The sequence below is a fragment of the Bos taurus genome, chromosome 1, assembly GCF_002263795.3.
Source record: "Bos taurus isolate L1 Dominette 01449 registration number 42190680 breed Hereford chromosome 1, ARS-UCD2.0, whole genome shotgun sequence".
NCBI classification, from domain to species: domain Eukaryota; kingdom Metazoa; phylum Chordata; class Mammalia; order Artiodactyla; family Bovidae; genus Bos; species Bos taurus.
In genome coordinates this window covers 7,172,003-7,189,035 of record NC_037328.1, presented here as the reverse complement: position 1 = coordinate 7,189,035, position 17,033 = coordinate 7,172,003, and the positions used below count along the sequence as shown (strand labels likewise).

The 17,033-nt window shown below is 41.9% G+C and overlaps 1 protein-coding gene across 1 annotated transcript in view; it reads right to left on the bottom strand.

Annotated features, from left to right (window-relative positions):
- The window catches only part of LTN1 (listerin E3 ubiquitin protein ligase 1), a 58,918-nt gene extending 53,795 nt beyond the window's left edge, over positions 1 to 5,123 (bottom strand). Inside the window, 1 exon segment of the mRNA NM_001192509.2 lies at positions 5,082 to 5,123. Within this exon segment, the coding sequence (NP_001179438.2) occupies positions 5,082 to 5,123 (42 nt within the window).
- Positions 5,124 to 17,033: the final 11,910 nt, after the last annotated feature.

The following is a 17,033-nucleotide window of genomic DNA, read 5'->3' as shown; positions in this document are numbered from 1 at the left end:
TGGATTGGGAAGATCCCCTGGAGGAGGGCATAGCAACCCACTCCAGTATTCTTGTCTGAAGAATCCCATGGGCAGAGGAGTCTGGTGGGCTACAGTCCATAGGGTTGTAAAGAGTCGGAAACACTAAAGTGACTGAGCATGCACACATACACAAGTTATTAGAGGTTCCCGAAATCAACTTAACAGCCCGTAGGTCATTTTAAAGAAATAGAACAAAATTTTAAAAATCAGAACACATCACATGTGGTAAGAATAAGTACTGTTTTGTGAAATTTTTTATTTCACATTTTTTTATAAATAGTATGTATACACATATATGTGTGCTGTGTAGTGATGCAAAATTAACTCATAATTGGATTATATCTTTTCATTCATTCACTCATTCAAGAAATTACTAAGCCACTATCACAGGACAAGTCTAATGACAGCAACTTCTAGACCAGGAGTTCCCTGTGGGCAGACACACTCATTTCCACATACCAAAGCCTAGCCTAATGGGCTAAAATGGTTACAAACTACATTAGTTATGGACATAAAAATAAATACAATGGTCAGGATATAAGATACATTCTTTCATTCTGAGTGATAGTCAGTGGTTTGTTGGAAGCTACATAACATGGTAGCTTCCAGTAGGATTCTTTGTGACAGATACAGAAAACATCTAAACTGTTGAAAGAAAATAATATATTCACTGTCCTCTAATAAGAAAATGCCTCAGTTCAATGTCCAGGATGACATCACAACCCATCTAAACTCATCTGTTTATTTCTCTGTAAGAATGGCTGAAAATACAAATATGTGATTTAGTTTGCTGATACCCAGAAAAACTGTGTTTGGGAAACTCATTTATCAAGAAATTATCATCTGGACTACTTTCTGAACTGAAATGAGTGACCAGAAATGAAAATGATGGAATTTTCCCCAAAAACAGAAGCTTTTTTTTTCAATTTTTCCCCCAAAACAGAAGCATTTAAGACTAATTTCAAAAAAGGTTCTCTATTTTGAGACTTTATTAAAATGAACTAACATTGTTCAGTCCACCTTTCTCAATACTGATACATGAATACAGAGCTACAGAGAAGGACTTAAGCATCCACCTGCCAGTGCAGGGCACACGCGTTCAAGCCCTGCTCCAGCAAAAGCCCACATCCTGCAAGGCAAGCAAGCCTGAGCGCTGCAACTGACACTGCGGTGGGAAGTCCACCCGGGAGAACTGGGAAAAGCCCATGTGTAGCAGCGAAGACCCAGCACAGCCAAAAAAGAAAACACAAGTAATTAATTTTTTAAAAGACCTACAAAGGAGGTCAGTGAAGTACAATTCTGAAAACCAACAGTGATGACACTAAGACACTGGAATTTTCTCTATTATCTCATGAGTGAAGTTTCATTGTGAAACACAATAATGAAATAGTATAAAAAGCTGAAGGAGTCAAGGCTGAACTGACCTGAAGATCAGAACTGACAGTGCAGAAGAAAAGGTATCAGATTTCTAGTTTCAAAAATAACAAACTATTCTTAACTAATTATATCTTTTTCAAGGTCTACTTTGAATTTAAAATGTAGTTACTGTTTCTCATTACTTTCTCCATTGTCGATTAGCTACTTGTACCCACAGTTCAAAAATTAAGAACTTGGATTCTATTTCTGGCAGTTAATTTTCTTATACCACACCTACTTCATTCTTTTGTGCCGGCTTCTAGAGGCATTTGAGGTGGCAACCCGGAGTCTACTGTTTAAAGACCAAATTCAAGATGACTTTCAAGATTTTCACCACCTGGACTCAACCTCTCCAGTCACCTTCTTGCCACTCTTTCTTTCCCTCGTCCCACTTCCCTCCTCCCCTCTCTTAATTCTGTTCCCACCATGTGTGTTCCGGTCCCAAATTCAATAAAAAGGTCCCTGCATATGTCATGCCTTTTCACAATTTGATCTTTTTTTTTTCTTAACAGCAATCTTAAAAAAAAATTCTTTTTTATTGGAGTATAGTTGATTTACAATGTTTTGCTATTTTCAGGTATACAGCAAAGGGAATCAGTTATCCAGTTTACTCGCCCAGTCGTGTCCTACTCTTTGCGGCCCCAAGGACTGCAGCATGCCAGGCTTTCCTGTTCATCACCAACTCCTGGAGCTTGCTCAAACTCATGTCCATCAAGTCGGTGATGCCATCCATCTCATGCTCTGTTTTCCCCTTCTCCTCCTCCCTTCAATCTTTCCAGTGAGTCAGTTCTTCACATCAGGTGGCCAAAGTATAGGAGCTTCAGCTTCACCATCAGTCCTTCCAATAAATATTCAGGACTGATTTCCTTGAGGATTGACTGGTTTGATCTCCTTGCAGACTAAGGGTCTCTCAAGAGTCTTCTCCAACACCACAGTTCAAAAGCATCAATTCTTCGGTGCTCAGCTTTCTTTATGGTCCAACTCTCACATCCATACATGACTACTAGAAAAACTATTAGCTTTGACTCAACTCTTTGCGACCCGATGGACTGTAGCCTGCCAGGTTCCTCCATCCATGGGATTTTCCAGCCAAGCATACTGGAGTGGGTTGCCATTTCCTTCTCCAGGGGATCTTCCCGACTTAGGGATCAAACCCAGGTCATCTGAATTGCAGGCAGACTCTTTATCTTCTGAGCCACCAGGGAATGTGGCTTAAAATGAGGTAACAGTAACTCAATCATTACTTAGGGTGACCATGGACAGAGGAGCCTGGTAGGCTGCAGTCCATGGGGTTGCTAAGAGTTGGACACGACTGAGCGACTTCACTTCACGATTAAACATAAAGTTTTCAAACTACCATAATAATAATTGATTTCAGCAAGAATCACCACAGGATGCTCAAAACCATTAAGTGAAATTCTGTAAGAGGTTAGTCCTAATCTCAAACTACCATTCCACAGATTATTTGATAGTCAGTGGAAAGAGAAACCTATACAATGAACATCAGCTTAATCAAGTGACTAAACATACACCACCCATAATGGGATAGGCAGGCACCATGTGTCTCCATAGTGTGAGAGGCACTAAGAAAGACACATCACCAAGGAAGTATTTCTGTCAAAAACTGTTTAACCTGAATCTAATTATGAGGAACAATTAGACAAATCTAAGTTAAACAAGTCAATTGCCTACATTCTGCCAAACTGTTCAGGCTATGAAAGAATGCTCCTCCAAAAAAACAAACCAAAAAAAGGCACTAAGAAAATGCCTAGATCTAAATGGAATGAATGATCCTTCAATGGATCTCCAATGTTTTTAAAAGTGTTGTATCTAAAATAAAAGTTATAGAGAACAATACTGAGATGACTACATAAACGTGAATATATTATTGTATATTATTAGATAATACTATTATATTGAAATTAAATTTTCTGCATGTGATAATTTCTCATGGCTATGAAGAAGAATGTTGCTGTTTTTAGAATGTACACGCTGAAGTATAGGAATTAAGGGTCATGATTTCTGCCCCTATTTATCATATGGTTAGGCAAAATACATATATTTAGAAAGAGAAAGCAAACATGACCAGATTACCAACTGGTTCATGTGTGTGTCTTAAGCTGCTTCAGCTGTGTCCGACTCTGCAACCCTATGGACTGCAGTCCACCAGGCTCCTCTGTTCATGGGATTACAGGCCAGAATAATGGAGTAGGTTGCCATGCCCTCCTCCAGGGGATCTTCCCTACCCAGAAATCGAACCCGTATCTCTTGTGGCTCCTGCATTGGCAGGCCGGTTCTTTACCACCAGTGCCACCTGGGAAGCCCTACCAATTGGTATTTCTAGGTAAAGAATTTATGAGTTGTTGCTCCAATATTCTTGCAACTTTTCCTTATATTTGGAATACTTCAAAACTAAACATTGAGAAAAAATTTTAAATAAAAAATTAAAATTAAATGAGAATGCAAGTAAAGTATATAAGAGTACTGACACAGGCTAGTTACTGTTATTATTGTTGATATTATTAACCACGAAAGAAGACTGACTGCTGCTAAAGAAACCGTGGTACTGAAATCACTAGAACTGGATCAGAAAGAAGCATCTTCATGAAATTAGGCTGCGCCATTAAAAACCTAAAGTACCATAAAAAATATCTTTATAAAAAATACACCATTATGACATTCTCAGTCTTGTATCTTTAGTCCACTCTGGAGTTTAAACAAGTATTTAGTGAACTTCTGCTATATGCCAGTCCTTGTTCTAGGTTCCAAAGATAATAAATAGCAGCAGATAAAAACACCTACCTGCATAAAATACTTATGTCCTATACTAATATTCTAACCAAGCAAGACAGTAAATGAAGCAGGACAATCAACAAATAGTATGTGAGAAGTCAGATATGCAATGGGATAAAATAAAGCAGGAAAAGAGAACAGGGAGCGGTGGAGGGGGTGGGGGTGGAGAGGAAGGCTACAGCTGAAAATAGGGTGATCATGGGAGACCTCACTAAGCTGTCTCGGGCAAAGAGCATCGGGAGCCTGCCATGCAAGGTCAAGGTTCTGGAAGAGATCAGTGTGGCCTGATGGAGTGAGAGACAAGGAAGCTGAAGATGGGGTCGGAGATGGAAAGGGGCCGGAGCAGACCCCATATCCCGTATATATATCATCGTAAGAGCTTTGCCTATACCCTGATGGATGTGGGGAGCCACAGCAGATTTTTGAGCGAAGAAGCGACTTGATCCGAGACTCCGTGCACTCCAGGCTCACCTTAACTATCTCCCACTCCACTCCCTTGTTCACGATGCTACCCCCTGCTACCCTGGCCAGGTAACTTTCCAGGGGAAGCTGACACTGAACCAATTCTTAATGAAAACGGGGGGGGAGTGGGGGGTGGCTAGGAAGTGTGCTCAGCTAGGGACAGCTGGGCACGGTAACATCTTTCCTCTCTGCTTAACATCCCCATTCTGCTCAGAGATATCCCACCCCGCCCGCAGGGACGCACACACAACAGAGAGGTCACACTGGACACGCAAACACATGCCACTCCACAGTCGCGCTCCACACAACCTCCGGCCACGCGCCGGGTAGACAGAGCCAGCCGCGGCGATGAGAGGATTCCCGCGCCGACTGGGTCACCCTGCACTCACCCTCAGATTCCCCTTGGTCCTCTGCTTGTTCTTCCCGCCCATGGTCGCGGTCTCAGCCGCACTCCCAGCCCGCAGCCCCCGGGTTGACACAGCCGGGCCACAACTTCCGGCCCCTGGCACCGGAAAAGGACTCACAGGAACAACCTCCCCCGGCCCGCCCCTTCCGCCACCCACCCCGCCCATCTCCCGCCCCACTCCACCCCCCGCCACCTCCAGCCGCTTCCGGGACCATCCGCTGCGAGATACGTCACACTTGGAGCCACGCCCATCTGAGTGACGTAATTCCTGCTCAGTAGGAAGCCACGCCTCGGAGACCCAAGGGTCCAAATGCTGCTTTTCTCGCTTTGCTAAGACAAGATTTGTTCCCTCCTTAGCGGTAGGAGAATTTCTAAAATTCCTGCATGTCCCCAACTCCTCTGATTCTAGCCAGTTCTGCATTTAATTTTGCTTTCTCTTATCCCCACCAGCTTCCTGCTTATTTAGAACTTGAAAACACGTGTTTCATACCAGTAGTCATGTATGGATGTGAGAGTTGGACCATAAAGAAAGCTGAGCGCTGAAGAATTGATGCTTTTGAACTGTGGTGTTTGGAGAAGACTCTTGAGAGTCCCTTGGACTACAAGGAGATCCAGCCAGTCCATCCTAAAGGAGATCAGTCCTGGGTGTTCATTGGAAGTACTGATGTAGAAGCTGAAGCTCCAATCCTTTGGCCACCTGATGCGAAGAGCTGGCACATTTGAAAAGAACCTGATGCTGGGAAAGATTGAAGACGGGAGGAGAAGGGGACGACAGAGGATGAGATGGTTGGATGACATCACTGACTGGATGGACCTGAGTTTGAGTAAATTCTGGGAGTTGGTGATGGACAGGGAGGCCATGGGGTCACAAAGAGTCGAACACGACTGAGCGACTGAACTGAACTGAACTAACACTAAAGCTAGGTACCATTTATTGAAGGCCTGCTGAGTGCCGTGTGTGTACAGTTTTAGGACATTTGCAAACGTCTCATTTAATCTTTCCAGCGTCCTTTGAGTTAGGCACGTTCCCATCCATGTTTATAAACGGAGCAAGGGTCAGCAGAGTAAAGCCTCTTGCCCTGGCTCCTGCTGCCAATGCACAGTGTAGACAGGACTCGAATGCAGTTTTTCTGACTCTGCTCCTAGATGTTAACTACCTGCGCCCTGTCCCAAGCAACGCAGGGCTGAGAGCCACTCGGGCTTACTTGTATTTCCAAGTGGCCTCACATCACAGTGGCGGAGTTCACTCTGGTGACCTCCACTCTGTAAGGATGTGTTCCTTCCCTTTTCCCCTTTTGCTTAAGCAAAGGAAGCTGCTAGAGGAGAGTCTGAGCCCTTGATCCTCCGTAACTGCTCACTTATAAGTAAAATGAGGGCTTCCCTCGTGGTTCAGCTGGTAAAGAATCTGCCTGTAATGCGGGAGACCTGGGTTCGATCCTTGGGTTGGGAAGGTCCCCTGGAGAAGGTAATGGCTACCCATTCCAGTATTCTGACCTGGAGAATTTCATGGACTGAATAGTCCCTGGGGTTGCAAAGAGTTGGACATGACTAAGCAACTTTTCACCAGCAGAAGGAGCCAAACGGGAGGTATTTGCATACAAGGGTAGCAATAGAATGACATGGTAGTGGCTGAAGCAAGATGGGAAAATGTTCCGTTCAGTTCAGTCGCTCAGTTGTGTCCGATTTTGAGACCCCATGGACTGCAGCACACCAAGCTTCCCTGTCCATCACCAACTCCCAGAACTTGCTCAAACTCATGTCCATCAAGTCGGTGATGCCATCCAACCATCTCATCCTCTGTCATCCCCTTCCGCCTTCAATCTTTCCAGCATCAGGGTCTTTTCCAATGAAAATTTTCCATTTTGAAAATGTTAGACCTTTCGAAATGCAATTATCACCATCTCATCTGGATGTTTTTAGAAATGAAGACTGTCAGGCCCACTTTGGGGCTATTAAATGAGATTTTGCATTTTTAACAATGTTCCCAGGTCTTGTTAAAATTTAAAAAGGACCAGAGTGATTAGCTATGCCTGTTTACTAAATTCTACTTATTCTTACTTCAAAATAACTAATGATTTTATTTCTATTTCCTTGACACTATCCACATTTCATAACAAGGATCCATACCTCTTGATGTGGACCTTCAAACCATTCCAACCCACACAGGACAGGTCTCTGTTTGATTTTCCTAAAGCACCATTTTATTATTGATTTGAGCGTTTGAAAATAGTTTCCATTATGTAACAGTTTCCAGTGCTCGTCTTTTTCAGCATTACTTAATCTTTTTAAGATAAGACCCTTTTAAAAAAGAGTTCTCTAAACAGTCCCTACCAAAAGAGGTAATATTATGTCATGGTCAATCATTTCAATCATGTCCAACTCTTTGCGACCCCATGGACTGTAGTTGCCCAGGCTCCCCAGTCCATGAGATTCTCCAAGCAAGAATACTGGAGTGGGTCGCCATTGCCTTCTCCAAATATTATGTCAATTCCAATCAAAATATCCATAACTAATGTAATCCAAAGAATTAATGAACTTTGGAAATATGATTTAAAAGTTTACTTGGAAGAATAAAAGACTTAAAAGGATATTTTTTGTAAATAACAAAAGTTTGTCGTGTCAGATTATAACATCTATTTTGACATTATCAAATAATAAACAAGTTTTAAAGTAAAAGACCTAATTAAAAATAATGGTTTAATCCAAAATGCATAAAAATTAAAACAATGTAGATGCAGTACCTAGGGGAAAAAGGCTACAAAAACTTAGGCTCATAACTAGAAAGAGGATGGGAAATTACAGTAGCGGAGATGTCAACTCTCAAAAGCTAAGTTTGAAACCTGTATACTCCCAACAGCATTCTCAGTGAGATTTTTGTTTTCAGATATCTCGAAACTATCTCAAAAGCTCATATGAAAGAATAAGGAAAGATACTTTGGAAAGCAGGCATAATAACGGTTTGTCCTAATAAACTTCAAAACTCAAGATATTGCCAATACAATCCTAATGGTGTTGTTAGGACTAAACTGAAATAGAATAGCAAATCGAACTCACACTCAGGCTCTGATGAAAGTGGCATGTCCTATGTCTGAAGAATATAGATTATTCAAAAAAAAAAAAATAACTGAAACAACTGCTTACCTTTTGAAGAAATAATTTGAGTACCTACTTCATGAAAGTGTTAGTTGTTCAGTCCTATTTGCGACTCCATGGACTGTTATGTAGCCTGCCAGTCTCCTCTGTCCATGAGATTCTCCAGGCAAGAATACTGGAGTGGGTTGCTGTTCCCTTCAACAGGGGATCTTCCCAACCCAGGAATCAAACCCAGGTCTCTTGCATTGTAGGCAGATTCATCACCTACTTCATGCAGCACTCTAAAATGAATTGATGATGACTGAATGTGAAACAGAGAAGGCAATGGCACCCCACTCCAGTACTCTTGCCTGGAAAATCCCATGGATGAGGAGCCTGGTAGGCTGCAGTCCATGGGGTCGCTAAGAGTCGGACATGACTGAGCAACTTCACCTTCACTTTTCACTTTCATGCATTGGAGAAGGAAATGGCAACCCACTCCTGTGTTCTTGCCTGGAGAATCCCAGGGATGGGGGAGCCTGTTGGGCTGCCGTCTATGGGGTCCCACAGAGTCAGACACGACTGAAGCGACTTAGCAGCAGCAGCAGCAGAATGTTAAACATAAAGCCATAGGGACTTCCCTGGGGGCCCAGTGGCTATGATTTCGAGCTCCCAATGCAGGGGGCCCAGGTTTGATCCCTGGTCAGGGAACTAGATTCACATGCTGCAGCTGAGACGTGATGGAGCTAAATAAATAATTTTTTTTAAATGAAGCCATAGGATATGGCATAGGAACACATACATTATAAAAGTACAAAGAGATATATGGGAATGATAAATTCTTTATGCTGGGGTTAATACTGCCAAGAACTAGGATTGTAATCAGCAAAAGTACACAAGAGGCTTTCACCCACACTTATGTAATAGAATGGTAAAGTTTTGCTTGTTGGCAAAGTTCTCTTAAAGGAGTTGGTAAGACTATGACTTCATTTTTTACTTCTTTTTACCTTTTTCTATAAGGTAAACATTCATAGGAAAATAAATAGTGTGGATGTTACATATCTAATTCACAATAAGATTTTTTAAAACGAACAAAAAATTATGAGGTTCTATAGACACATTTTCAAATTATCCTGGAGTAGGGAAGTATTCTTCCCAGTCAATGCACCAAAGACAGAAGACCATAAAGAAAATGAATGATAACATTTAAGTTAACATTAATTGGAAAGTTTTTTTCTATGTCAGAAAAAAACAAATAGACAAACTTGGGGAATATCTGTAACATTAACTAGTTGTTAATAGGCTTACAATTAAAAAAGTTCTTACAGGGATCTCCCTGGTGGTCCAGGCTTAAGACTTGGCCTCCCAACACAGAGGCTGTGAGTTCAATCCCTGGTTGGGGAGCTAAGATACTTCTAGGCCAAAAAACCAAAGCATAAAACAGAAGCAATATTATAGCGAATTCAATAAAGACTTGAAAAAAATGGTCCACATGTAAAAAAAAAAATCTGAAAGAGAAAGAAATAACAGGTTAAAATAGTTCTATTTTTAAAATTCTTACAAAAAATATTTTAAGGCTGCCCATTTAAATAAAAATTAAGTAAGGCATAAACAGGCAATTGACAGCAAAAGAAATATAACTGACCAGTACACATATAAAAAGTTATTAACTCACACTAAAAGTCAAATGAGGTGAAGTGCTAAGTTCACTTCCTTCGTGTCTGACTCTGCGACCCTATGGGCTACAGTCTGCCAGGCTCCTCTGTCCATGGGATTCTCCAGGCAAGAACATATGTACATTACCTGGGGACATATGTATACCTATTACTGAATCATGTTGATGTTTGACAGAAAACAACAAAATTCTGTAAGGCAATTATCCTTAAATTTAAAAGTAAGTAATTTTTTAAAAAACTAAAAAAAAAAAAAAAATACTGGAGTGAGTTACCATGCCCTTCTCCAGGTGATCTTCCTGACCCAGATCAAAAGTCAAATCAGTTCAGTTCAGTTCAGTCGCTCAGTCGTGTCTGACTCTGCGACCCCATGAATCGCAGCACGCCAGGCCTCCCTGTCTATCACCAACTCCCGGAGTTTATTCAGACTCACATCCATCGTGTCAGTAATGCCATCCAGCCATCTCATCCTCTGTCGTCCCCTTCTCCTCCTGCCCCCAATCCCTCCCCCCATCAGAGTCTTTTCCAATGAGTCAACTCCTCGCATGAGGTGGCCAAAGTACTGGAGTTTCAGCTTTAGCATCATTCCTTCCAAAGAATTCCCAGGGCTGATCTCCTTCAGAATGGACTGGTTGGATCTCCTTGCAGTCCAAGGGACTCGCAAGAGTCCTCTCCAACACCACAGTTCAAAAGCATCAATTCTTCAGCGCTCAGCCTTCTTCACAGTCCAACTCTCACATCCATACATGACCACTGGAAAAACCATAGCCTTGACTAGACGGACCTTTGTTGGCAAAGTAATGTCTCTGCTTTTCAATATGCTATCTAGGTTGGTCATTTTCTTCCAAGGAGTAAGCGTCTTTTAATTTCATGGCTGCAGTCACCATCTGCAGTGATTTTGGAGCCCCAAAAAATAAAGTCTGACACTGTTTCCACTGTTTCCCCATCTATTTCCCACAAAGTGATGGGACAGATGCCATGATCTTCATTTTCTGAATGTTGAGCTTTAAGCCAACTTTTTCACTCTCCACTTTTCATCAAGAGGCTTTTGAGTTCCTCTTCACTTTCTGCCATAAGGGTGGTGTTATCTCCATATCTGAGGTTATTGATATTTGTCCTGGAAATCTTGATTCCAGCTTGTGCTTCTTCCAGCCCAGAGTTTCTCATGATGTATTCTGCATTTAAGTTAAATAAGGAGGGTGACAATATACAGCCTTGATGTACTCCTTTTCCTATTTGGAACCAGTCTGTTGTTCCATGTCCAGTTCTAACTGTTGATTCCTGACCTGCATATAGGTTTCTCAAGAGGCCAGTCAGGTGGTCTGGTATTCCCATCTCTTTCAGAATTTTCCACAGTTTATTGTGATCCACACAGTCAAAGGCTTTGGCATAGTCAATAAAGCAGAAATAGATGTTTTTCTGGAACTCTCCTGCTTTTTTGATGATCCAGCGGATGTTGGCAATTTGATCTGTGGTTCCTCTGCCTTTTCTAAAACCAGCTTGAACATCTGGAAGTTCATAGTTCACATATTGCTGAAGCCTGGCTTGGAGAATTGTGAGCACTGCTTTACTAGCGTGTGAGATGAGTGCAATTGTGTGGTAGTTTGGGCATTCTTTGGCATTGCCTTTCTTTGGGATTGGAATGAAAACTGACCTTTTCCAGTCCTGTGGCCACTGCTGAGTTTTCCAAATTTGCTGGCATATTGAGTGCAGCACTTTCACAGCATCATCTTTCAGGATTTGAAATAGCTCAACTGGAATTCCATCACCTCCACTAGCTTTGTTCGTAGTGATGCTTTCTAAGCCCCACTTGACTTCACATTCCAGGATGTCTGGCTTTAGGTGAAATGATAACATAAAACAATATAGATTTTTTTTCCATCTATTAAGTTGGCAAAATGATAATAACCAGTGTTGGTAAAAATCTAGGGCAAAGGAAATTTTATGTCTTTGCAATTTTCATTTCTCAACCTTTCACAAGTACAATTAGCAAGACAAATCCAGAATTTCAGAGTGAAATTCCACTTCTTGAAATCTAACTTGAAAAGAATAATGGATGCTCAGAGCAGCTTTGTTTTTGAAACGACACCAAACCAGTGAACTGCTGAAATCAATTACAGTACACTCAGACAACTGAATACAAGATAGTCTTGAAAATATTTAATTTCATGGAAATGTTTACAACCTATTGTTTTATCAAAGAAGGCAGATAACAAAGCAACACGGACACTATGACTTGTGTAAAAAAACAAAGACCACATACAGAAAAATAATATACTAAAAAAACAAAAATTTTTCTTCCTGGGCACAAGGTTCGGAGAAGGCGATGGCACCCTACTCCAGTACTCTTGCCTGGAAAATCCCATGGATGGAGGAGCCTGGTGGGCTGCAGTCCATGGGGACTCGAAGAGTCGGGCACGACTGAGCGACTTCACTTTCACTTTTCACTTTCATGAATTGGAGAAGGAAACGGCAACCCACTCCAGTGTTCTTGCCTGGAGAATCCCAGGGATGGGGGAGCCTGGTGGGCTGCCTTCTCTGGGGTCGCACAGAGTCGGACACGACTGAAGCAACTGAGCAGCAGCAGCAGGGCACGAGGTTTGGGTGAGTTTTATATCCAGTTATTTGTACATTTTATACAATGGTCACATTTCCAGTAAAAAGGTACTGCACAGATTTATTGCATATATTTTGGGGGTGTGGGGAGAAAAGAAAACAAGTTTACAAAACTCAAAATGCCAAACACCCCAGGGGAAAAAAATTAAGTCTCCATATTGCATGAGCAAAACTTGTATATTTAATCATCCAAAGCAAATGATTCTTCAGGGACTATTTGAAAATAGATAGTCTGAAAATATTTTAAGAACAAAAGTGATGGTCTATCAAAATTTACTTTTTCTAAGAAAGTATATATTTGTATAATTGTATCACTTTATTGTAATAGAGAAGTTAACACATTGTAAATCAATTATATTTTGATAAATTTTTAAAAAAGAACTATAAAACGAAGTTTAGGTCAATAAACAAGAATTTTTTTTCTAAATAAATTACGTTTTTCTATCATATTTTAGTTTGGGTTAAATTTCGTGTTATTTAAAGAATCATTAATTCTAACTTCAAAATATAGCAAGACATATTGTTGAGCACTCGGGTCATTTAAATTTCTCTGAAACGACTTTGATTTATTTCAAACAATAGAGTATTAGTTTAAAACGAAATAAAAATATTTTTAATATTAAAAAAATAATTAAGCCTCCATTTCAGTAATTCCTTGATTAAGATCCACCCTGGTCCTCGAAGACACCATTCAGGTCCCTGGAGCATCATGCCTCCAATTATTCCAGCTGTTAGCAACACCTGGGCAATCCCAAGAGAATGTGGATCGATGCCTTTTTTTCCCCTCCCGTAAGATAAATATTAAAAAGAAAACAAAGCGCATCACAACACCAGAGAAGCCGCTGGCAGGGTTGGAGGATGCCCGCCTGAAGGACGAGCCCACAGGCAGGACAGGAGCCAGGGTCAGCACCCTGCCGACAGATCAGAAACCAGCGCCCCCTGCCAGACAGCCTCAATACGCCTTTGCCCCTAAGAGGGAGCGTGCTTCCGGGGCGCATGCATGAAGTCACCGTAGGGGCCTCCCAGCTGCACATGCCGAGGTCCGGTGACTGAACGCTGCGAGCGTGTGAGCGAAGCGCGTGAACTCGTCCAGGTTCACTTGGGAGCATCTCGGGACCCTGGTGTCCATAGGTAGCCAGTCACCTGCTTTACGCCGCTGAGCCCGAGTCTTCCCTCCCCGGGTTCTGCTCCTCCAAAGAGCAGATGTCTGCCTTTGACATTTCGTAGAGATGGCAGAGGCAGAGGACTTGAAGGCGTACATCCCTTCTACGACGCGGTGGGGTCAGATTGTCGGATGGTGCTAAAGGGGAAGGCGCCTGGTGCTCCTTTGCAAAATTTTTGTGGGCTTGGATCTTCCCTGGTGGCTCAGGCGGTAAAACGTTTGCCTATAAAGCGGGTAGAGCCGGGTTCAATCCCTGGGTCGGGAAGATCACCTGGAGAAGGAACTGGCAACCCACTCCAGTATTCTTGCCTGGAAAATCCCATGGACGGAGGAGCCTGAAAGGCTACAGTCCATGGGGTTGCAACAAGTTGGACACGACTAAGCGACTTCACTTTCTTTTTTAAAGTAGTTGTAATTATTGTTTGGGGGAACAGAGGACTGGCAAGTAATGTACCTGTCCTTCAGTTCAGTTCAGTCCCTCAGTTGTGTCCGACTCATGTCCATTGAGTCGTTGATGCCAGCCAACCATCTCATTCTCTGTTGTTCCCTTCTCCCACCTTCAATCTTTCCCAGCATCACGGTCTTTTCAAATGAGTCAGCTCTTCCCATCAGGTGGCCAAAGTATTGGAATTTCAGCTTCAGCATCAGTCCTTCGACTGAATATTTGGGACTGATCTTCTTTAGGATGGACTGGTTGGATTTCCTTGCAGTCCAAAGGACTCTTAAGAGTCTTCTCCAACACCACAGTTCAAAAGCATCAATTCTTTGGCACTCAACTTTCTTTATAGTCCAACTCTCACATCCATACATGACCACTGGAAAAACCATAGCCTTGACTAGATGGACCTTTGTTGGCAAAGTAATGTCTCTGCTTTTTAATATGCTGCCTAGGTTGGTCATAACTTTCCTTCCAAGGAGTAAGCGTCTTTTAATTTCATGGCTGGAGTCACCATCTGCAGTGATTTTAGAGCCCAGAAAAATAAAGTCTGACACTGTTTCCACTGTTTCCCCATCTATTTGCCATGAAGTGACAGGACTGGATGCCATGATCTTAGGTTTCTGCATGTTGAATTTTAAGCCAACTTTCTCACTCTCCTCTTTCACTTTCATCAAGAGGCTCTTTAGTTCTTCTTCACTTTCTACCATAAGGGTGGTGTCATCTGCATATCTGAGGTTACTGATGTTTCTCCCAGCAATCTTGATTCCAGCTTGTGCTTCTTCCAGCCCAGCGTTTCTCATGATGTACTCTGCACAGAAGTCAAATAAGCAGGGTGACAATATACAGCCTTGACATACTCCTTTTCCTAATTGGAACCATTCTGTTGTTCCATGTCCAGTTCTAACTGTTGCTTCCTGATCTGCATACAGATTTCTCAAGAGGCAGGTCAGGTGTTCTGATATTCCCATCTCTTTCAGAATTTTCCACAGTTTTGATTCACACAAAGGCTTTGGCATAGTCAATAAAGCAGAAATAGATGTTTTTCTGGAATTCTTGCTTTTTTATGATCCAGCGGATGTTGGCAATTTGATCTCTGGTTCCTCTGCCTTTTCTAAAATCAGCTTGAACATCTGCAAGTTCACAGTTCACATATTGCTGAGGCCTGGCTTGGAGAATTTTGAGCATTACTTTACTGGTGTGTGAGACGAGTGCAATTGTGCGGTAGTTTGAGCATTCTTTGGCATTGCATCAGTTCTTCTTATGTTCTATTAACTCTTGGCTGCCTGGTAGCTTTAGTGGAATTTCACAAATGATACATTGTTGGGCTTCCCTGATATACACTTTCTTTAAAAAAGAAATCTGTGCTTGTTAGTTTTATATAGGTGCCAAAAGTAATCATCAGTTCTGTTGGACAGAAGATAACAGTTTTTTTTTTTTTAATGCACTCTGTAGCCAATGTTTCCTGCCAACACTGTTGCTTTCTATAGAGTCTATCCATTATGTTAAACAGAACTTGAGACTAAGACTTTGTTTTAAAGATTTATTATTTATAGATGATTTCAGTTCAAGATATTTTTCAGATTAATACATTGACAAACTCTCATTATGGAATAAACATCATGCAATCATACTGAATAATTTTACGTTTGCTGCTGCTACTGCTAAGTCGCTTCAGTCGTGTCCAACTCTGTGCGACCCCAGAGACGGCAGCCCACCAGGCTCCCCCGTCCCTGGGATTCTCCAGGCAAGAACACTGGAGTGGGTTGCCATTTACTTCTCCAATGCATCAAAGTGAAAAGTGAAAGTGAAGTCGCTCAGTCGTGTCCAACTCCTAGCGACCCCATGGACTGCAGCCCACCAGGCCCCTCTGTCCATGGGATTTTCCAGGCAAGAGTACTGGAGTGGGGTGCCATTGCGTTTAAGGATGTTTATACATAGTACATTGGTTTGGTTGATTAGTCACTAAGTCATGTCTGACTCTTGTGACCCCGTGGACTGTATCCTGCCAGGCTCCTCTGTCCATGAGACTTCCCAGGCAAGAACACTGGAGTGGGTTGCCATCTCTTTCTCCAGGGAATCCTTCCAACCCAGGGATCACACCTCTGTCTTGGCATTGGCAGGCAGGTTCTTTACCACTGAGCCACCAGGGAAGCCTGTAATCATTGGTAAAAGTCTAAAAAAGCTATATTGCCTATTACATTTAACTCTAGTTTCTTAAGTTTTTACTGTGTCTTTTACATAATATAATGTAGGCAGACTATCTAACTTGCTGTTTTCTTTATTGATGACTAATACTTCAATTCATTTTCAGAGAAAATTTCTTACTTATGAGGTTGAAAACTCTGTACTTCTCTTGGCCACTGTGTTAATAGTTCAGTGTCTAAATTTGACAGTTGTCTGTGAAGAAAGCTTATAAAGCTACATTATTGTAGTCTTGTTTTTATATTACACTTGAGATCTATAGATTTATATATAGATTTATATACATATATGTATATATATTATATATATATATAGATTTATATACAATGTGTTTTTCATTAAAATAATATACAAAGATTAAAGAAGTTTTAGCAGTTTGGCCCTGCTGAAAGTAACATGGGTGTCACCAGGCCCCCTTGGTGGTCTGTTGCCATGTCAGTATCACGCTTGGTGGGGTACTGCATCCAAATCGGGAGGTGGCTGGCGAAGTCAGAAACTAAGGTACAGCTGGCCCATCCAGCTATGTGGTGGCAGCGGAGGAGGGCCTGGCATTTCCAGGGCTGCTGACAGGGCAGCGGGGAGGTGGGCAGCAGGGAGGGAACCTGAGACGGCACCTAAGACTTACATTCATGCATACATTTGGATTCTTCCCTGTGTGTATATCCAAGATCTATCCACGTTTCCTCATAGTTGTACTTTATCCCTTTTGTTTTCTACCTAGCATTGGGTAATATGTAGCATAATGTACTTATTGATTGGCTTAGTGATGGC